The sequence below is a fragment of the Erinaceus europaeus genome, chromosome 10 (genome assembly GCF_950295315.1).
Source record: "Erinaceus europaeus chromosome 10, mEriEur2.1, whole genome shotgun sequence".
Taxonomy (NCBI): Eukaryota; Metazoa; Chordata; class Mammalia; order Eulipotyphla; family Erinaceidae; genus Erinaceus; species Erinaceus europaeus.
The window spans coordinates 123,421,888-123,444,578 of record NC_080171.1 but is presented as its reverse complement, the minus strand read 5'-3'; the positions used below and the strand labels follow the sequence as shown (position 1 = coordinate 123,444,578).

The following is a 22,691-nucleotide window of genomic DNA, read 5'->3' as shown; positions in this document are numbered from 1 at the left end:
TAGCCCGTGGAATGTAAGAGAAGTCAGGCCATTGGTTCTAGAGTAGCCCGCGCTTGTGCTTGCTTTTAAGTCTAGCTCCGCTGAGAATTTCCTGACCCTGTAGGTTTGCTCCCTAGAAAAATGCACGTAGAGAGACATAAATTCTGCTGCTAGCTTGGGAAAAGCTGTTTCCTTTCCGTGAGGAAGTCAAATTTTGGGAATTAAGGAGAAATTAAAAAGCAGCCTGATTTAAAAGAATGACTGCATACCATCACTTTCTATTTATTTTCTCAACCTCTAAGGGGTAATTTTTCCGCTTTTTGTCAGTGGGTCCAATGTCAGGTGATCTTATCAGGACTGGAGCTTTCCGAGTGTCATTTTAGAGGACTTGGGTGCATCAACTGTGCATTTTAATAATTTATGTGGAAAGTGCTTTTTAAAGGCCTAATAAATAGTTCAGAGGGACTCCATTTCTGACCATGACATTTTTATCTCATCTTCCAGGAGTTAAATATAGTAAGTCTGTCATCATTAGAAGTTTAATTCTTCTAAGTTAGGGAGAGATTAGCTTATGGTTAGGAAGAGATTAGCTTATCGGGAAGATTTATGAGGAGCGTCTGTATCTAGCAGATATGCAAATGTGATTGCAGATCACATTTTATTAGGCCAAGAGTGAGCAACATAACTACTGGCTATAGTTACCCTGATACTTCTCTGTGCAGCAGGACCCAGGGCGTATTTTCTGTGTTAGTATTCTTGATCTCTTGAGAACAACAGCAGAGAAAAAAACCTTGTCTTTCCAGAAAGTGCATCTGAACCTACCAGTCTGTGGGTTGCATTGTATGTTCTCAGGAGCCAATCATCTTAATACTCAGAGGTGTCCTCTGACCTGCTCCAAAAACTACCAGCTAGTGGGATGGATAAACTGAGAACTGGGGACACTTACTTGGGAACTTGTGTTCTTGGCTGAGAGCAAGTAAACGTTTCAACTCTGTAGGGAGAGAAAGAGAAAAAAGGAATAATTCAAAGTGAGTTACTGAAACCAAGCTCACTGACCTTGGGAGATCTTTGAGAAAGAAAGCAGCGTTCGGTACACTTGAGAATGAGCTGCTTTTAAGCTTACCTTCCTCATCTATCACGTAGCTGGACGCTATTCCATCTGTGTCTGTTACATCACAGGAGTAGATGCCCAAATCTTCCATGCTCAGGTCTTTGAAGGTCAGTTTTGTCCTTCAGAGAGAAATATTTTTTATAAGAAATGAGATGTAGGGAACCAGGTGGTGGCACACCTGGTTGAGTGCATGTTACTATGTACAAAGGCCAGGGTTCAAGCCCCCAGTCCCCACCTGTGGGAGGCAGGGAAAGCTTCACAAGTGGTGAAGCATTTACGCAGGTGTCTCTCTATATCTGTCTCCCTCTTCCACCTCAATTTCATTGCTTCTATCCATAAGTAATGAAATATTACAAGTATTTTAATTTTAAAAATATTTAAAAATTATCTTTATTTATTGGCTAGAGACAGCCAAAAATCAAGAGGGAAGGGGGAGATAGAGAGGGAGAGAGACAGACACCCACAACACCACTACACCACTCACAAGGAGGAAAGCTTGCAAGTGGTGAAACTGTGCTGCAGGTGTCTCTCTGTCTCTCTTCCTCTCTATCCCCATGCAGGTGGGGACTGGGGGCTCAAACCTGGGTCCTTATGCATTATAACATGTGTGCTCAACCAGGTGCACCACCACCCAGGCCCAATAAAAATAACTTATTCCCGAGATACTTTGAAATTTTCAGTAATAGAAACAATATTTATAAATACTTTTGATTTGGGGCCGGGTGGTGGCGCCCCTGGTTGAGCGCACATGTTACAGTGCTCAAGGACCCAGATTCAAGCCCCCGGTCCCCACCTGCAAGGGGAAAGCTTTCCAAGTGGTGAAGCAGGGCTGCAGGTGTCTCTCTCTGTCTCTCTCTCTTCCTATCACCCCCTTCCCTTGAAATTTCTGGCTGTCTCTATCCAATAAATAAATAAAGATTAAAAATTTGAAAAAATACTTTGATTTACAAAATGTAAACAATATGGCTAGCACTATAAAAACATAATGCCTGTGGGCAAAAATAAAGTAAAAGATAGAACTCAGAATCTTGCAATCGAAAGGAACAGACCACATATAATCCTCTCTCTCTCTTCCATTTTAAAGAATAATGAATTCAAAGTCCATCACAGCTGAAAGTTGCCCAGACACCACAGGCAGTTAGTTCCTGCTAGAACTGGAATGGAACTCAGCTACCTGTTCTTTCCAGATGGGGTTAGTTCACAGTGTACGTGCTTCCAGTCGACTGTTACGGAGGTGAACAAAAGTAGGAAGATTATACGCAGCTGGTCTGGCTTACCTTGCCTCATAGCAGTGAGGAGCCACTATCTGCTGCCTCACCGGAAGCATTCTCACCGTTATTTTAAGATTCAAAGTTTCTGTCTAAACATCTTTAATACTGACAGTCATGTCAACCACTGCCTTCCTAACATCAGAATAAGATGACATGAGAAAGCCCTTTACTTGGAATAATGTGATAGTGCTTCATAAAGACTTTTGGTTTTAAGGCTCTTTACTTTGTATTACCAGAGATAAACCCTGTGTGATTTCATCTCCATATGCAGAGTGTTTAAGGAAAGCAGAGAGCTCACTTCATCTTCCTCACAGGAAAAGGAAACCCGGCCGCTATCACAACCGCTGCGACCCGTACTTGCTGCTTTTGCTTTCCACTTCTAGTCTCGGAGAGTCCTCAGTGGTCACGTAATCTTTGGACCAGGTGAACTCAGAATTTGGAGACATCTGATCACATTCAAAGTTCAAGGAGATGACTCCGTCATCATCCACATTCACAATAACCTCCTTGGTTCCTAGAAGATACAAAAAAAAAAAAAAAAGAAAAGAAAAAGAACGCAAGAAAGGGATAAAGAGAGTGAGAAAGAAGGAAGAAAGGAAGGAGTGTGCACTGCATATGCACCAAGCCCACGTGTCCTCTGCATCCTAGGACTCTTTCCCAGGCTGGGAGTCAGGGGTTCTGGGCGGGCAATCGGTGTTTCTCCCATCAGCGCGTGCAGCTGCTGACTGTGGCTGTAACCTGGGAAGGGAAGGGAAGGGAAGGGAAGGGAAGGGAAGGGAAGGGAAGGGAAGGGAAGGGAAGGGAAGGGAAGGGAAGGGAAGGGAAGGGAAGGGAAGGGAAGGGAAGGGAAGGGAAGGGAAGGGAAGGGAAGGGCCACGGACTGACTTTGGGGATTTAGATATAATATATTTATATAGAGTTATATAATAATCTCCAACCCAGAGCTTATTATAGGGCCTTTTCTGGTGGCAAAATGTCCACAGTGACAGCTTTGTCATTAAGGAAATTAAAACACTCTTTAAATAATTCCAAGTCTGAGCGACTAAAAGAAGACTAAACTGATAGGTTTTTCTTTGTTTTGTTTTTCATCTATAACACATCAATTTAGTCTTCTTTTAGTCTTCTTTTTTTGAGAGAGAGAGAGAGAGAGAGCGCACTGCTCAGCTCTGGCTTATAGTGGTTCTGGGGACTGAGTCTGGGCGTCAGACTTGGGCCTGTTTGCAGAACCGCTGTGTTATCTCCCCGGCCTTGAATGTGTCTCTTGCAAGGTAGCTTCTGCAGCTGCGGTCGTCTGCAAACCCACTGGCTCCTTTTACTTCCTCATACTTGGTGACTGAGGGATTGAAGGCCACAGAATTATGTGCCTTGCAGCGTTACTGATTACCTGCATACACATCCTAATGTTTTCTGCTTTCTAGTGAGATTTGCACAGTACTCACCTGTACTATCTATCACACTTAGTATAAAAACACCACTCGTGTTACTCTCAAGTCTGGTGAGGGCAGGCATGAAGTAAACAGGACTAAAAGGGCAGATATTTCCTCAAAGGTTACATTTAATCTGCTTTTTGAGTAAAATAAACTGACAACAGAGTTTTATATGCTTACTCATGAGGAAAAAATATTAATATGCATTTCTTTCCACATGAAAATACGGGTGGGTTAAAGGAAAAACTGGCTGGCCCATCTAAACAAAAAGCTCAAGCAGCTGGTCGGTGCTTGCTGCTCTCTCCTGTCCCGCTTGCCTTACACACCTTCTTCGCTAAGGTGCGCATGGCCCTCTCGGTGCCTCTCCGCCCCTTAGGCCAGAGCACTGCCCTGCCGCCGAGGCTGCTCTGTTTGTTTTCCTTGCTGGCACGCTGCCGGGATCAAACCCAGGCCTCCGCCACGCAAGGCATGCACTCCACTGTGGGGCCCCTCCCCAACCAGCTCAGGCATCTCTGCTGAAGTGAGACGTATACACTTGAAAACTGATGAAGATGACGTGATAGAGTGATCTGAAGCTGTATGCTCGGGGACACCGGGAGCTTTGTTCTCATAACAAAGGGCTGACTGCACTCCTGAACCCAGCCGTGGCATCTGCTGGACAGGTGGCTCAGCTAAGCCTGCTGTTAGTTCAGCTCGGGTTGACCCACTACAGTCTGTAGGCCAAGTGTGGCTAGGGGTGTCTTTACGTATGGCAAACAAACCGGGAGGCTTTCATATGTTTAAGCAGCTGAAATAAATCAAAAGAACCTTACTACTTTAGGATCTAAAAACAGGTATAAGCTATTCAGATTTCATGAAGCCTGGGGTCACGTAGTGCATGGGAAATGCACAATAAAGGTTTACTGCGTCACAATCATGCCTGTGACTCCTTCTGTGTCACGGCAGAGCAGAGCAGTTGTGACGGAGCATGTGGCTTTAGAACTGAAAATGCCAACTGACTTTCCACAAGAAACGACTGCCAATCCCAGACTAGCTTCGTAGCTACAGTGACATAGATCCTATGTTTGCAGGCCTAGGCTTGCTAACTGGGCTGTTGCTGTGTGCCTTACAGGTGGGGAAGTCACTTGTGGGGCCTAGTGACCATGGAGAAATAGGAGTAATGTGCCAAGAGTGTTTTAAACATATGCTTACCCGGCGGGTCTGGGAAGCATAATCTGACGAGGATCTCAGGTGTCAGGGGAGATGTAGACTATCACTGAGCCACTTCCACCCTGGCCCCACCTGTCCTGAGACACTGACGGGCTGATGATTGCCAGGTTAGACTGAGTAACTACTCGGACTACATAGCTGGTTCTTTTGAAAATTACCAAAAGCACAAAAACTACGTTGAATGTTACTGTGGAGTCTTAACACAGAGAAGATTAACTCTTGTGAAAAAATGGAAGCCTACCTGGCCGGGTTTCTGCCACCACAGGCCCAGCAAGGTCAGACGGCTTGCCGACACCTGCCTGGTTTATGGCGCGGACACGGAACACGTAGCTGACACCCTCCTTGAGACCCTGCACCTGAAAGAAGCAGAGTGAGAAGCGGTGGGTGTCTGCTACCCTTTAGAGACGTGTGTTCTTCCTTTTAGTCAGACAGTCCACAGGGCTCAGAACTTGGATTCTAGGCCTGACTCTGTCAAAGATGAAGCATGTGGTCTTAGCTTTAGATGTTCTTCTCACTGGACCATTTCTAAGTAGACAAGGTGTTTTTAAAGATTTCATTTCTCTTTATTTAATTTATTTTTTCCTTTTCTTTAATGGGGGATTAATGGTTTACAGCCAACAGTAAAATCCAGTAGTTTGTACATGTACATGTGTAACATCTCCCAGTTTTCCACATAACAATTCAACCCCCCTAGGTCCTCCGCTGCCATCATGCTCCAGGAGCTGAACCCCCCCCTCCTAACACCCAGAGTCCTTTACTTTGGCGCAATGCACCGATCATGCTCTCTTTATGGTTGGGGAATTAACTGGCCACCAACATCAGAAACAAGAGATTGACATGTAAATACTTAAACCAGATGGACACTGTATTCTTTAGTCAAAAAGAACAAAATACAAAGTTATCACAGGCGCATATAAACTACCTCCTTTTTCCTGAGGCTTGTGTGATATTCCACTAATGATTTCCGATAAAACCCCAAGCAAGAGAGGAATTACACTCATGGGCTACATGCACTTTGTATTTGTATAAAAACACCAGAACCAACAAACTACAATGGTACCTGTAAATTCCACAGAGCTATTTGTCATTAAATTTACAAGCAACTAACATGTTTGTGAAAATCTTGGTAACCAAAATGACTCTGGAAGGTCTAAGTCCCCATGCTTGTAATGATGAAGACTGATTAGTACATGAGCACAAGTAAGTAGAGTGACGAAATTGTGAACACTTCGTTGCTTCTGTGACTTTCTTTAGATACAACAAAATCTCACTACCATTTAAAAATTGTTAATATTTCCCAAGAATTCTTTTTTATTTCACTAGAATCTGTGACTTTTAACATCTGGGCCGTATTTTAAGGAGAAATTTACGACATTTAAAGCATACAGATTCTTCCCTCATAATGTTGTAAAGGTGACTAATATATAAAATGTGAGTAAAACCAGAATAAAATTTATTCCATTAAATGCAGAGCTTGTGATCATGTTAAAACAGTAACATATTGAACTGCCACATTTTATATGTAATTACAGTGTGTTCATAGTAACAGAATGTCACTATTTATGTGCTGGTAGCTTTCACTAGTACTGGTACATTTTAGTATGCAAATTAACTCAAATTTAGACACAGTTTAATGCATAGAGTTTGATATCTATAAATTCCATGCTTAGAAATAATGTCTGGAAATGGGCTTTATAGACGGGAGCAGGAACATTTCCTTGTTGTGATGAAGAGAGCTCTGTTGCCAGGCGTCTGCTGCGCCTGCACCTGCCCGACACTTAGGTGAGACGGAGCCTGACTGGGAGTATGGATCCACCTGCCAACGCCCATGTTCAGCGGGGAAGCAATTACAGAAGCCAGAACTCCCACCTTCTGCATCTCACAGTGACCCTGGGTCCATGCTCCCAGAGGGATAGAGAATGGGAAAGCTGTCAGGGGAGGGGATGGGATACGGAGATCTGGTGGTGGGAATTGTGTGGAGTTGTACCCCTCTTATCCTATGGTTCTGTCAGTGTTTCCTTTTTATAAATAAAAAATTTTTTAAAAGATGTAGCCTGAGGCAGAGTTCTGCAGCGTGACCCAGGGAGTGAGCGCACCTCTTGGTGCCTAGTCACTGGGTGGCCGGAACGCTCCTCCTCTGCCCCTTGCCAGCTGCAGGGCCGCGGCACTGGCCTCAGAGTGCAGAGAGGCCTACCTAACCCAAGTACATCTGCTGCCCTTCTCCTGGGTTCCCCGTAAGCCCCACTCCTCCCGCTCCTTTGACAGGAACTGCAGTCTTTGCCCCTGTCTGCTCATGGTCCTATCCCTCTTGATTTTTTTTTTTTTCTGATTATAAAACTGATATGCTCATGATGAAAACTCAAATGATAAAGGCAAAATGAAGAAAAATAATATGTTTTGTAATCCTCAGACCCATTTTTCCTTCTCCAAGTAAGCCTGAATTGCAGGCTGAACATTTTGCAAAGTATGAAATATCTGGGAGAGTAAATCTACATCAAAAATGGGTGTGAGGCAGAAGCCAGACCACCCACCTTCCACTCCCCATAAAGATCCTGGGTCCATACTCTCAGGGGGATAAAGAATAGGGAAGCATCCAGTGGAGGGGTCGGGACATGGAGCTCTGGTGGCAGGAACTGTGTGGAAACGTGCCCCTCTTCTCCTATGGTCTTGTTGATCATTATTAAATTAATAATAATTTAAAAAAAAGACTTGGAGAAGGAAAATGGGTATGAAGATTACAAAACATCTTATTTTTCTTCATTTTGCCTTTATTGTTTGAGTTTTCATTGTGAGCATATCAGCCAAGTCTGCTGCTGGTGCTGAGTTTAAGTCTACCCCCTGCCATGGGCATAGACATTTTGGGTTCATTCACACCAACTTTCCTCACCTGGCCGCCATCAACTCACAGACTTGGCTGTAAGGCCTGAAACTTGGCTCTAGATTTACATACATCTGAGTTCTCTTATCTGTGCGATGATGTCTGTTCATTATTCCCTCACTCTCTCCCTCCCAGGGCCACCGCATGGTCTCAAGTACAGTGAAGTCAGAAAAAAAAAACAGGATCATTTCCTTATTGGAAAGCTCACCTCCTGGATATTTTCCAAAGCAAAGGTCAGGAATCGGGGTAAATACAACCATCTCATTTAAAGCATCAGAAATACTTTACCCCAACTACAGTCACACCAAATGGAATCTTATCGGTAGCCCAATATATGAAGCCCATGAAAGCAGAGATGTTTTGCTTTATCTTGTATGTAGACTTTGAAGTTTATAATATTAAAGAACATTATTTAAAAATATTTTTATTTATTTATTTCCCTTTTGTTGCCCTTTTTATTGTTGTAGTTATTATTGTTGTTGTTGTCATTGTTGGATAGGACAGAGAGAAATGGAGAGAGGAGGGGAAGACAGAGAGGGGGAGAGAAAGACAGACAGCTGCAGACCTGCTTCACCGCCTGTGAAGCGACTCCCCTGCAGGTGAGGAGCTGGGGACTCAAACCTGGATCCTAACACCGGTCCTTGCGCTTCACGCCACATGCGCTTAACCCACTGCGCTACCATCTGACTCCCGTAGAGAACATTTTTTAACCAAAAAAAGCTTCTTCTTTTTTTCCTAACTATGACCATCCTCCTACCTTCAGAAATGTGGTTTTAATGGCTGCTTCATTGAGTCCGCGCCATTGGTCATCTTTGGCATTGGCCTCCTTCATGTCCACGAAGAAACCAGTGACTGGGGTCCGCCCCGAGTGGATGGGAGGTTTCCACTGCAGAACCAAGGAAGTTTTCCTGACTTCACTGTACTTGAGACCATGCGGTGGCCCTGGGAGGGAGAGGGTGAGGGAATAATGAACAGACATCATCGCACAGATAAGAGAACTCAGATGTATGTAAATCTAGAGCCAAGTTTCAGGCCTTACAGCCAAGTCTGCTGCTGGTGCTGAGTTAAAGTCTACCCCCTGCCATGGGCATAGACATTTTGGGTCCATTCACACCAACTTTTTTCACCTGGCCGCCATCAACTCACTGAGGCCCTTGTGAGCAGCAGGTCGGTCCCAGAGTTTTGAAGACAACTTGCCTTGGGGTTGTCTTCACAAGCCTGTCTGTCATCTTTTATCAGAACAGTTAAATTTGGTTGCACATTTAGCTTCAAGACCATTTTTTTTCATGATAATCTAGACGTTTCCCTAAATTTCAAACTAGTGTATAAAAAATATATCTGACAGAATTTGATATACTGTAGTCAATTTGATACATACAGATAGTAAATACATCTCCCAAAGAGGAGGAGCAAAGAGGAGAAAATCGTTCCCTCAGGTGTCGTGCTGTGACGCGGAGGGGAGAGAGAGAGAGGAGATACGGAGCGGAGAGGGAACACAATTCTTTATTGGCGCGGGCACCTCAGAGTTGGGTGAGAGCACAGTGGTTCAGACCACGTGGAGCTAGCCAAAATGGCTGCCTCGCGCAGCAACCTTCCCTGCATCTAATCACCAAAGTGAAAAGCGGGCAAGAGAGCGAGCAAGAGAGCGAGGGTCGGAAGAAAAAGGGCTTTATAGGTCAAAAACCGGGAGTGATGAGCCGGGACAGGACTGGTTGGGAAAGGCACTCCGAGAATGTCCCAACTCTCGTGGGAACTAGCAATAGTCTGAGGAGACAACATGGCAGATGTGACTGCATCTGCACAATTTCCCAGCATCTCCCCTTTTCCTTATATCTAGTGGCCACAGTATAGGAAATTTAGAGTGGAGCAGGCTTACAGTTTTTAAGGAATGCCATGCTCAGGTGGGAAGATGACAGATGTTTTGTGGGGGAGGGAAGACTTACATGGCCGCCAACCTTGTGATATTTATGTATTCCCCCTGTGTTCAACCCCTCTGTAGAGAGAGAGACTTACCTGGAGGGATTCATCTCATAGGTTAAGCTCTGCCAGGCTCCACCATCTCCTCACAATATTTCTATATCTTTCCCTATCTTTCTATCTAGTTATCACATTAAGATGGGTCAATGTCTGTAAAAGACTCCATCTGTGACAGAGGAATAGTAGTGTAGGGGTGAGCAGAAACCTTTTGAGCATAAACCTGAATGATATAACAAAACAGGAAAAGACAAGTAGGGGAGCAGTAAGAGCCAGTGTTATACCAAGGGAAGGCTGTTGGGCAGGGGGGCGTTTCCTGTCTCTGGGGGCATCTCTTGCCTCTGGGGGCAAGGCCTAGTAAATAGGAACGGGGGTTCTGCCTCTGGGGGCATCTCCTGCCTCTGGGGGCAAGGCCTAGTAATGAGGGGGCATTTTCTGCCTCGAAGGGAAGGGCCTGCAGGTGGGAGGGCATGCCTGCCAAGCGAAGGGGCTGTTCAGCGCTGTATAGTCCCCAAGGCAACTGGCTGCAATGTCCACGAACTACTGCGGATCAGTCTTTGAGAAACCAGCAGCATGAAGGGAAGGAAGCTGCTGTAAAATTGTGTAAAGTGTCCAAAGGGTATACCAGCAAGTCTGATAGAAGTCTCAGTCCAAAGTAGGCAACTAGGGGAAGAAATGCTAGGGGATGAAACGCTGCACGTCTGCCTCCATGGGGAATGTCAGCCATTGGAATTTCACTTTTCTGTAGAAAGTGAGCTGGAACTGCCAAAACATGACAGGCAAAGCAGAAGCAGGAAGGGCAGACAGGCAGTAAGAAAGTTCTGTTCTTGGAGTCTGTGAATCAGGTTCTTCAGTCCTTTCTAGTATGACTTTAAGGAAGTCCTTTCTAGTATGACTTTAAGGAAGTCCTTTCTAGTATGATTTTCAGGTTGTTTAAACAGTTTAAACTCAATAAAAGAACCATGGTTAGAAGCCTCAGGCATGAGAATCATTAGCATAACCATTGTGTTATCCATCCCACCCATACTCATACAGTTTTCAAGATTAAACATTTCCAAGATGTAAAAAATCAAAAGAGAAAAAAACAAATTTTTGGACTGTTTCTGGATGTTCCTAGAAATCATGGCTGCGTCCAACATTTTTTTTCTTTTGTAAAGTCAATGTCATACAAAAATTCAGTCATTTAAATCATTCTCTTATGAAATGCAACTGAAAGCAGATAGCAAACAAGATATTCAGAGAGAACAATGAGGGGAGAATCGAGAGAAAAGTGGTAGGTAGTTTTTGTCTTTTTCACCTCGAACCAGATTATTTAGGTCTCACCATGTAGCATCATGAGTCCCCAGAGGGCGTCCTAGTCCAAAAAGCTCCTTGAAATTCCATTTAGGGTGCTTCTGACGGTTCCTGCTGGATTGCTGCAGGCACCCATTTTTAAAAATGTCTTCCCATCAAAGAAAGAATTGAATCAGGAGGGTAGAACTAACCATGTGTCTCCATTCTTGGGGACTACCAGGGTACTGGAGAATTTTCTTCAAGTTAGGGTAGTCCTTCTCCTCGGGAAACATGGGAGAGGGAGTCCAGAAAGTCCCAGGGGAAATCTCCATGCATCTCCCAAGCTCTATGATCACAGTCATAAAGAACCAAAGTTCCTGGTCTAGGCACCAAAGTGTGGCCCAGAGCTAAATGTTCCAGAGACAGAGAAACTGTCTCATGACAAAAGAGTAGAGGCTTTGGGAAATGTCTTCATAAGTAGAAAGGCAACCCATGGCAGATAGGTAGCCAAGTTTACTTATCTGGGGGATGGGCAGGTTAGGCCCCACGTTGGGTGCCATATGCCGGTCCCTGTTTGGGCACCATTTGCCGGGCTAGCTTCGCGGGTGGGACAGAGACGACCAGGGACTCATGGCTGAGCTGGGAATGCAGTTCAATCTTTATTGATGAGCGGGGATGCAGTTCAACAATCTAATCTCTTCTAATCTCTCTTCATTAGAAAGCCCTGTCTTTTATGTCTCCTGAGGCGGAAATGTCAGGAAGAGGAAGTACGTAGGATAGGGGGTGGGGAAAAGGAAAATAGCGTGCAAACCAGTGGGGATTAAACCAATGAAAACAGTGATTATGTAAATAGACCACAGCCTCAAGCAATGCAACAGGATGGGTCTTAGAAGCAGAATTTAGAAGCAGACCAACATCCCATAAGTAGTTAAAAACAAACTTTAAGGACAGTCAATACCACGGACACTGGATTTGTACTAAGACATTACCCAATACTTAGTATTCCCTGATTTCATTCATCCTTAGGACAATGAAGAGAAAGCTCAGAGAAGTCAACTTGGTCAATTTCTTCAGGAAGAAAGCCACATGCTTTTTTCCCTGTGATCTTTGTACTGCTGGCAGAGTTCCAACTATTAAGTGATAACCTGTATCTGTGTGTGATCACCGGCTGCTGTGCTGATGAGATATTTATTTTCTTCATTTGCTTAAAAAAGAGTAATTGCTTTCTAAGCAACCCATGAAGCTTACTCATACTGCCTGCAGCGGCGTCAAGTACCGGCCCAGGTGCTGCCATGCTATGTTTGGACATTTCACAACTAGCATGTTTGCTTGGCCTTTGCCTTGACTCAACAGTTGCAAGCTGGCTAGGAGTCACCCTTGACTTCTGGTGGTGTCTGTGTAGAAGCAGGGAGTCATAATAACATCAGTGCTGCACACGGGCAGGGCATGTTCTGCAGTGTGATGCTTTTTTATGACCATTTCTAATGCGATTTTTCAGAAACCAGCCAGGCCTCCAAGCAGATCGCACTGGCTCTGCCTTACAGAGAAGGATGTCCACGATTTAGTGACCAGCTTTTCACTGCTGGCCAGTCACTACCTCAGAGACCTTCTAGGTGTCAGGAAGCCGAGACTCACTCCCCTCGTCTCCAAAACGAAGGACAGAATATTCCTAACGTTTATGTTTGTAAGGATTGTCTTGAGTCATGTCTTCTTCTCCTCTAGTAGATAAATTAGAGGTGATTATGAGCTGAGAGGGCAGGGAGTGGACTTCTGCTTCTTTCACTTCTCCTAAGAACCCCGACCTCTGTGCCAACTGGATTTCTCTCTATCAAAACACTTTCCGTTGGCCTTCTCAGAATTTCTTACAACTTTCCTCACATTTAAACATGATTCTGGAACTTCAAGAATTTAAAAGCAGACCTGCTTTAGGAAGAAAAGCAGCAGGTGACTTCAGGATGTGCAAGGAAAGTCAGCGTCTGTGCTCTGATGTGGCCAAGTTGAAGCCACACCTGGACTGCTGAGTTCTTGTCCCCTTTTCTTTTTTAAAAAATATTTATTTATTTTCCCTTTTGTTGTCCTTGTTTTTTATTGTAGTTATTATTGTTGTTGTTATTGATGTCATCGTTGTTGGATAGGACAGAGAGAAATGGAGAGAGGAAGAGAAGACAGAGAAGGGGAGAGACAGACAGACACCTACAGACCTGCTTCACCACCTGTGAAGCGACTCCCCTGCAGGTTCAAGCCAGGGGCTTGAACCAGGATCCTTAGGCCAGTCCTTGTGCTTTGCGCCACGTGTCCTGTCACCTTTTCTATTCACATTTGATAAAGAGAAACATGGACATTCACTATGTGAAAGCTAAATGGTGGTTCTCCAAGGACACTAAGGCTTCAAATAGAGAATGAACAGCACTGGAAGTAGGGCTGGGCCCCCTTGATACGCCCCGTGCGGCCTGGTGGCCTAATGTGGTGTCATAGGATTTGTTCCACGTGGAGTATCACACTGAGGCGGATGATTTTGTTGTCCTGTGCCACTCACTGGGTCCCTGACAGCAAAATAAAATTATCCACCAAATATATCAGTGTTGTAATTTGAATCTTAAATGTAGTAAATTTGCTTCTGTTCATCTTGTTATTTTTTTAAAAAAGATGATATTTATTTATTTTTATTGGATTATGACAGAGAGAAATTGTGGGGGAGGGGAGGAGAGAAGGAGAGAGACCCTGCAGCCCTGCAGGACCAGGATCGATCGTGTGGCAGGGTGCTTGTGCATGGTACTGCCACGACTGAGCCTTTCTTGTGTTCATTTTAGAATCTGATGAGTGTCGTCGCTGTGCACATTCAAACAGCAGGCACAGGCGCTACGATCTTCTCTTCTGCTTTGCAGCCACTTGCTGCGGCAATAGGCTCTAGGGCATTTGCAGTCACCTTCCAGGATCTTTGCTGTGCAAAACTGGAGCGAAGTGTAGAGAGAGAGGGGCTGGGGAATAAGCAGAGCCGGTGTGTGCAGAGAGGCCAGGCCAAGACGCAGGCAGCCAGTGCCACGTCCCCCCCACCCCCCCTTCATGGCACGCAGGTATAGCTTGCCTTATTGTGCTCGGTTGTGTTGCTTTGAGGATGGCGTGTGTTTTCACAAACTGAAGTCTGGGGCTATCCTGGGTCATGCATGCCCATGAGCACTGCTTTTCCACCAGGCTCAGATCATGGCTAGCATTTGTATGCGATAAAGTGTTTCTATTTGAGAGTACACCTTGCATGTTGTTCTGTAATGCCACTGCAGCCTTAACAGTAACGTGTGCCTTTCATATGTGCCAGGGAACCAGAGGATTTCTGTGGCTTGACTGTCGCAAGGTTCCCTTTATTGCAGTGGTCTAAAGCTGAAACTGCAATGTCTGCAGGGTGCACCTCTCATGGAATGCTGAGAGGGAGAGAAGTGACTGTAAGGCAAAGAGGCTGATCCACAAAGACTGCTCTGGACAGAGAAATGGGGAGGGCTTAATAAGTCCCCTATTCCAAAGAAGTGTGGAGACCTGAGAACTAGGGAAGGTAAGAAGAAGTTCTGAGACATTTCACTGTGAGGAATGAATTGAATGCTTTTCATAGTCCTCAAGAAGCACAAGCAAAAATTAAAAATTAAAAAAAAAAGATAAATCTTATAGCTCTGGATTCTGTGTTCCTGCCAATCCTGTTCCATGTGGAAGCAGAACTATAAATGTTCTTGGATTCACTTAACAGATAAGCACAAGGAATGAACTCAGGGGCCAGGCTGAGCACACACGTTGCAATGTTCAAGGATTCGGGTTCAAGCTCCTGGTCACCACCTGCAAGCGGAAAGCTTCACGAGCACTGAAGCAGGTCTGCAGGTATCTCTCTTTCTCTGTCCCTCTCTCTCCCTCCTTTCTATCAATTGCTCTTATTCTCTACACAATAAGTAAATAAAGTATTCAAAAAAGCGATTATAGTATCTATCATTTAGCAGTATCATAAAAATATTTCCCGTAACCTGCAGGGCCAGATAGTTAGTCTCCCTAGATGCCATCTAAGTAGCATTTCGTTCAAGTTGCAAGAGTGTTGGCAGAGACGTCGGCTCTCGGTGCTGACACACAGTGAGCACAGGTTACCTGGAACAGTGATGGTCCACTCTTCACACCTGAAGCATTCGCTTACAGCAGAGGGCTTCCCCAGCCCAGCCATGTTCATGGCCGACACTTGGAACTGGTAGACTACGTTCTCCTTCAGGTTGCTGATCTGCAGTGTGGACATCAACAGGTAATGAGTGTCTCAGGTCTGTTTGTCTTGAGTTGGTCAACATTTTATAATTATTTACCTTCTGTTGGGCAGCTGCTGGGGCCTGATATGTGAAACAGAGCAGCTTAGAGACACACATTCTTCATTTTCGTTTGTCTAAAAGCACCTTGACTTTTCATTCTCTGAAAAATTTTTTCCTAGGTAAAGTCTGCTGTAAAATTAGGTACAGCCTTTTGCAATCTCCCTGCGAATATAGGTGGAAACTTTAGGCACTTCTGGCTACCAGAATATGACTAGGGATCGGAACAGTAGCCATGCAGCCGCTGTTACAGCCTATGGCAAAGGAGGGGGTGGGGTTCAGAGGTAGTTAAGGCGCATAACCAGTTGGTTTTCAGTTAACCAAAAGGCACCAAAATTGCTTTCAGTAGTCCTGACTTGGAGCTGTTTCATGATAATAAGAAAATAGATAGTATTTTTTCTCGTTTCTAGCACAGAGCTAAAACTACTGGGGGGGGGGCAAAAAACAAAACAAGCAAAAAAAAATGGAAGCAAACTGTCTCAAAGACTTTGTGAGAACTCTGGTGGTTATTTTGGAGAGGTGGAGAGTAGAGACACAGAGCCCTGGCGGTGGGTGTGGTGTGCCTTACACTGTGACCAACTCTTAAACACAAACACAAACTGAAGAAATGAATAAATAAATGTGTAGCTCCCTAAAATGACAATAATGAAGCTGTTGGTATTTCCTAAATGCTGACCATGATCAAGATGTCTTTTGCTATGTTAATGAGCTGACTTTGGGGAAACACCTCTGGACACTGGCTGGCTGATTACCAAGGGAGCCAAATTCCTCTTAAATGAGAGACAGACACCTGCAGACCTGCTTCACCACCTGTGAAGTGACTCCCTTGAAGGTGGGGAGCCAGGGGGCTTGAACCGGGATCCTTACACTGGTCCTTGTGCTTCGAGCCACCTGCGCTTAACCCGCTGCGCTACCACCCGGCCCCCAAGAGCCATCTCGTCTTTACACTTAAAATGAATAAAGATTGTCACAAGTCATAACCAGTAGAAAAGTGGATACAAATTTTGAAAAGGCAAGCTATCAGGATAAAATTCTAGATGGACTGGGTAGAGGTAAGCAAAGCTGTTCAGGCACATTAGACACAAAACAGAACTGAAAACACGGGCATGCACCACAGTGCGGGGAGAAGACGGGACAACTGGAGTGCTCGTCCTCAGTTAAACCTTATGAGATCCGTTAACAGCGGTGCGCCCAGTTGAGCACAAGTGCCATGTGCAAGTACCCAGGCCCAAGCCCCTGCTCCCAGCCTGCAAGGAGGACGCTTCATGAGTGGTGCAGCAAGTACTGAAGATGTCTCTCTCCCTCTCTGTCTCCGCCTCCTCTCTCAGATGAAGCAAAACAATGGCCACTAGGAGTGGTGGGTGTGTCATGCAGGCACCAAGGCCCAGCCATAACCCTGGTGGCAAAAAACAAAAACAAAACAAAACACAAACAAAAAAGCATGGCCTTGAGTTGGGGAAAGCACCATTCCCGGATGCCTTCCCACTCTCCCCTCTCTTCCTCAACATGGGATTCGGTGAAGACTGAGGTGACGTGGGTCTGGCTGGCAATCTTCTCAGAGTGCAGCCATCCACGGTGGTGGCAGTAAGACCTGCAGGTGCTCTGAAGTGGCGGAGGCCACATTGCAGGAGAAGGCAGACAGATGGGAAATACAGCCGCCAGAGCTCCATACTGAGGGCCACATTGCAGGAGAAGGCAGACAGATGGGAAATACAGCCGCCAGAGCTCCATACTGAGGGCCACATTGCAGGTGACAAGCTGAGTCACTCAGGCGTATGTCCTTTGTCCTTTGACATTTTGATACTGAAAGTTAAAACCTAGATTCACTTAGATTCTGGGGACTATTTGTCTACTTTATAAAAGACAACGGTGCTGGGGAGAGCACCTGCTTTCTATGTGCTGAATCACCCCTCTGACCAGAGGATTCTAGGATTCTCTGGAACTCTTAAAGCCAATGGTAGACTGGTTTTAGATATTCTGAAATTTCCCTTTTCTTAGAATAATTACTTTTCCTTTTGCTTCTTTGCCTTAGAAGCAAGGGAGCGCTATGCTCTGGCATACACCGTGGCTGGGCTTGAAGCTGGGGTCTCACTACTGCAACTCCGTGCTCTGTCGCTGTGGTACTCCCCCGATCCTTGTAAGTTAAGTTTTCTCTCCTCTGTTGTCATTTAAATTTAAAAACGATTTTATTGATAGGACAGAGAGAAACTGAGAAAGGAAAGGGAGATTGAGAGGGAAAAAGAGAGCTCTGCGTCACCACTCATGAAGCCTCACCCTGCAACCCAGGGCCTTGTAGCATGTGCTCTCAGTCAGATGCACCACTGCCCAGCCCCATAAGTTAAGGTTTCTCTCTTCCTTTTTTTTTTTTTTAAGATTTTTATTTATTTTTGGATAGATACAGAGAGAAATTGAGAGGGGAGGGGGAAAGAGAGAGGGAGAGAGACAGAGAGACACCTGCAGCCCTGCTTCACCACTTGTGAAGCTTTTCCCCCTGTAGGTGGGGACCAGGGGCTAGAACCTGGGTCCTTGTGCATTATAATGTGTGTGCACTTAACCAGGTGCGCCACTGCCTGTCGCCTATACATACATACATATATATAAATATATACACATATATATTTAAGGTTTCTAAGCAACATTAGTTTACATAGTAATCACACCTTTCATCAGAGATTGTCGAGTAAGTTTCTACGCCTATGAATTAGAAAATATACCTCCTGACTCGTTAGCCAAATCACTAGTGCTTTATCTTGGTGTATTTCTCAAAAAGTCAGGCCATTGAGGCAACGCCACTGGAGAAAGAAGCTGAGTCCTTCACAAAGACCTGTTATTGCGTTTGCTTCTCACAAAGTGCGGGGCCCTGGCACCACTGCATGTGACACCCCTGTACTGGACAGGCTGCATGCTTACCTTATATGCCGCCTCGCTGACAGCTTTCACATTGGCTTCTCTCCATCGTCCTGGTTTGCCATCAGTCACCTCACGGTAGTTGACAAAATAGCCGGTAACCTCAGCTCCTCCAGTCTTATCTGGCTGCTTCCATGCAAGAACCATTGAGTCACGAAAACTCTCAAGGCAAGTGATATCATAGGGTGGAGAGGGTGGCGCTGTTGCGATGGGAACAGACAGAGCGTTTGTGACTACTTGTGGGTCAGACCTGTGTCATCCATACTACGCTTGAGAGTACTCGTCTTAGATTTAAGACGAAAAGGTGGCATGGAGGCACGAAGCTATGCCCCTGAAATCCTATGATTTTGTAAGCCGATGTTAGATCAGTAATCGCAAAAATTATTAAAATTTTTGATAGAGGGTGAGACAGAGAGAGATAGAGAGGGAGAGAGAGAGACGTGGAGACACCTGCACCACTGAAGGTTCCCCACTGCAGGTGGTGCTCAGGGGGATTGAACCAAAGGCCTTGCACAAGTAATGTTCACACTAAACCAGGCGAGCCACCTCCCAGTCGCAATAAAAACAAGGTAAAGTAAAGCGCGAGACTCTCGAGGAGTTTGGCGTAGAATCTGCTGCGCTGAGAGAAAAGAAATCAGCACAGTGCAGACTGACTGCAATTATTAGTCCAAAGAGAACAAGAACTTCTCCCCCACCCCCAAGGATGAACACATTTTGAAATATTAACAGCAAAATGTTGCAATGTCTAAAAATACTCTGTTCCGTAAGAAGATTTCCCCCAAGCGATGATTTTTCCTGCACATGTTCTTGTTTGTGTCTGTTCCCCAAAGAAAATGGAACGGGTAAGCCAGTTTCTGCCTCAACTTGCTTATTAAGAATTCTTTAGGCATTTCCAAATGGCTAGCATTCCACCATCAGGGCCTCTCCTTAAGGCAATGTTGATCATAGACTTTCAGATCATTATTCTCATCCTCAGTCGGGGAGCAAATAAAAGTGCCAGGGAAAAAAGTGGAAGTGGTCTCAGAAATTGGGGTGATGTAGAAATGGGTGAATGAGAGGCATCTTACAACTTATCCATATGTGCTTGTCATTTCAGCTTTATTTGATAAGAAAAACAATGTCTCCTAGAATATGTAAACCACAAATACCAAATATTTTAATCAGAAAATTCTGAGCCTTCCAATATATAGCTTAAATTACTTATTCTTGAACAGTATTAATATATTGTGTATCACAGAATATGTGAATATCACATGTGGTCTTAATATTTTGTCAAACTTTTCATGACAACTCAAAGATAATGATACTTATATTTATTGGAATTAAATGTGGAGCATAATTTGAAAACTGAAAGATAAATAGTTAATAGCTATGATCCTGAAAAAATAAATATTACTTCACTGTGAAATATTTTTCTTAGTGGCACACTAAGTGGAACAGTGGATAAAGCGGGAAGTGGCACAGCGGATAAAGCGCTAGACTCTCAAGCATGAGGTCCCAAGTTCAGTCCCCGGCAGCACATGTACCAGAGTGATGTCTGCTTCTTTCTCTCTATTCCTGTCTTTCTCATAAATAAACAAATAAAATCTTTAAAAATAAAGAAAGAAATAGTTCTCTTATACATGTGCTCAACATGAATATTTCACAGAACCCAGAGTTAGATCTGCCTAACAACCCAGAAAAGAATCCAATGCTGGTGCCAATGCCGGGAAAGGAGTGAAGGTGGGGGTGAGAGCTCTGCAGACACCTCTCCCGGGGAGACGAGAATCTACCTACATATGAATAAATGCACTGAAATTCAGTACCCCTCAATAAAATGATGGGGGGAGAGTTCTGCAGACACCTCTCCCGGGGAGACGAGAATCTACCTACATATCAATAAATGCACTGAAATTCAGTACCCCTCAATAAAATGATGGGGGGGAGCCTTCACAACTCTGTTGTCATTATGCATAGTAAACTAAGTGGAGAAATAAAACCCACATAAATTCCTCTTACAGCTAAGTGAACTCAAGTAGTGGAGACACGCAAAATGGAGACTGGACACTGATGCAGGTGGACAGATGGCAGAGTGTGACCCAGACAATGAGGGTGAGGACACTGATGGAGACAAATGCACACGGTCACTCTGTCAGCTCTCACCTAGGTCCTCCTTCTTTTTCAGGGCCTCAGACTTACTTTCCCCCTTAAGACCAGCTTTCTGTGGTGCTGCGGTCAGCGTCTCCTGGGCTGTTTCACTTACGTTACTCACTTCTGTGTGACCCAGGTTCTGACAACTACTGGGTAGTGCAGGTTTGTTAAGTTTGCTACCAAGCAAAGCATCTTTCTTAGAGGTTGGCTGGGAGGCTTCATGCAAGCCATCCCTGGAGTCTGTTAGTCCACCAGGCGTATCATTCAGTGCAGGCCACACATCTGGAGACACTCCTCCCCCTACAATGGCCAGATAACAACAGAAACACTTTGAGCACAGACACAGCACATTTGCTAACTTAATAAAAGAAAAGTGTTAGGATGACAAACAGAAGAAAAGCAGTCTCAGTTTAATGAAAATTACCTAGATTCACAAGAAATATGGAAAGCATACTTGTTATGTTGTAGTACACCAAAGACACATTTCAACTTCTTCCTATCTGGGAAAAGAAGAAATGAAAACAACAACAACAACAACAAAAAAAAAGACCACCACAGACGGAACAGGAACCATCTTGGTTTGTATATGTACATGAGAAAACAAACCTCAGACATCTGAGAGAGAGAAGTTCAACAGAATAGGGGAGGGGAGGACTACACACTACATAGATGACATAACACTAAGGACTTTTATTGTGTAAATTAGAATTATATATGCTACTGAAATATTAATGCTTTGTATCTCCCAGCCTCAAAGACACTTGTTCACTGTGATTCATCTTATATCATGCAATGTGAATCGCAGAATGTAAAGAGTGATATAGGAACTAACTGAAGACAATGGCAAATAGTCTCTGTTTAGTTATGTGTCACTCTGTGACAGGTTGCATTTTTCTCTTGCTCTGAAAGAGCTGGGATCCGCCCTGTCTTCAGGACTGGGAAGGGAGTGCATCACTCCCATGCACACACTGCACTATTTTAGTACAGCTGGTTATTTTGCAAGCAGAGATGAAAAAATGTGATGGAGCGACCACATGAGTCTCGCATGCAGCTCAGGAGAGTTTAGGAAAAGCGTATTAGTAAGGTGCTAGTGAAATGTGCCAGGCTCTGATGGAGATGAACGAATGGCTCTGAGGAGAGGCGGCCTTGTTACGGGTGGTACACACTCATCGTGGAGCTGCAAGGCCCTCATGGCCCCAGGATGAGCGCACACTGAGGACACATTTGCACACGGTGTGAAATAGCCGAGGAAAGGTGGGCTTGTGTGGATGCAGAGAATCGGGGTAAGTGGTGACGATCTGTGCACTGACAGCTGCGCAAGGATAGATGCCGCCTGGGGTCAGAGGAAATGGGCATCTGAAGAGGGGGTGGTCAAGCAATGTTAGAGGCTCGAAGCAGTTCCCTCTGTAACGCAGAAGAAATCAGGTTGTCCCTACATACTTCTGAGGAAGGAACTTACCAATCGCAGCTTTAACTTTGATTGCTTCGGAATCCTGTGAATAGTCACTAAGTCCGGCAGCGTTAACTGCTCTGACCCGGAAAATATAACTTTGACCAGTTGCTAATCCATGACAAGTAAATCTAGAAGGAAAGAATTTTTTTTTTAACTTCCCTAGAAGGAAAACGACTGTTAGCTTAACTGAATGATACGGCTGCATGGAATCAATTCTTTTTTTTAAAGAAAGCAAAAGTCAAAGAGGTCCAGGCAACAACTGATTTGAAGGATCTGAAAAGAAAACTATTAGTATCTCATGTTTCACTCAAAGTATAAGTTTAACATTCAGTGTTTACTGTGTTACACATTATTTGGACAAGATGATAAAGAATGATAGTCTCAGGACAAGAGTTTCTCCAGGACAGGCTGGGAGTATGGACCAACCAGTCAACGTCCATGTTCAGCGGGGAAGCAATTACAGAAGCCAGACCTTCTACCTTCTGCAACCCACAATGACCCTGGGTCCATACTCCCAGAGGGCTAGAGAATGGGAAAGCTATCAGGGGAGGGGGTGGGATACAGAGTTCTGGGGGTGGGAATTGTGTGGAGTTGTACCCCTCCTACCCTATGGTTTTGTTAATTAATCCTTTCTTTAAAAAAAAGAAGCCAAAAAATATAATTAAATTAAATTTAAAAAAAAAGAGTTTCTCCAGACCCTACTCTTCTTCAGGTGTCTCACAAATATATATATATATATATATATATATATATAT

The 22,691-nt window shown here is 44.5% G+C and overlaps 1 protein-coding gene across 4 annotated transcripts in view; it reads right to left on the bottom strand.

Annotated features, from left to right (window-relative positions):
- MYOM1 (myomesin 1) overlaps window positions 1–22,691 on the bottom strand; it is a 147,296-nt gene that overhangs the window by 29,589 nt on the left and 95,016 nt on the right. For 3 of the 4 annotated variants that reach the window (XM_060200717.1, XM_060200716.1, XM_060200715.1), the window contains 9 exons: window positions 21,943–22,064; window positions 20,496–20,783; window positions 18,357–18,553; window positions 15,241–15,367; window positions 8,633–8,817; window positions 5,239–5,353; window positions 2,719–2,875; window positions 1,103–1,209; window positions 926–970 (listed from right to left, as the gene is read on the bottom strand). In XM_060200717.1, coding sequence (XP_060056700.1) covers window positions 926–970; window positions 1,103–1,209; window positions 2,719–2,875; window positions 5,239–5,353; window positions 8,633–8,817; window positions 15,241–15,367; window positions 18,357–18,553; window positions 20,496–20,783; window positions 21,943–22,064 — 1,343 coding nt within the window. The remainder of the gene's footprint in view (window positions 1–925; window positions 971–1,102; window positions 1,210–2,718; window positions 2,876–5,238; window positions 5,354–8,632; window positions 8,818–15,240; window positions 15,368–18,356; window positions 18,554–20,495; window positions 20,784–21,942; window positions 22,065–22,691) is intronic. The other variant, XM_060200718.1, reaches the window with a different exon arrangement.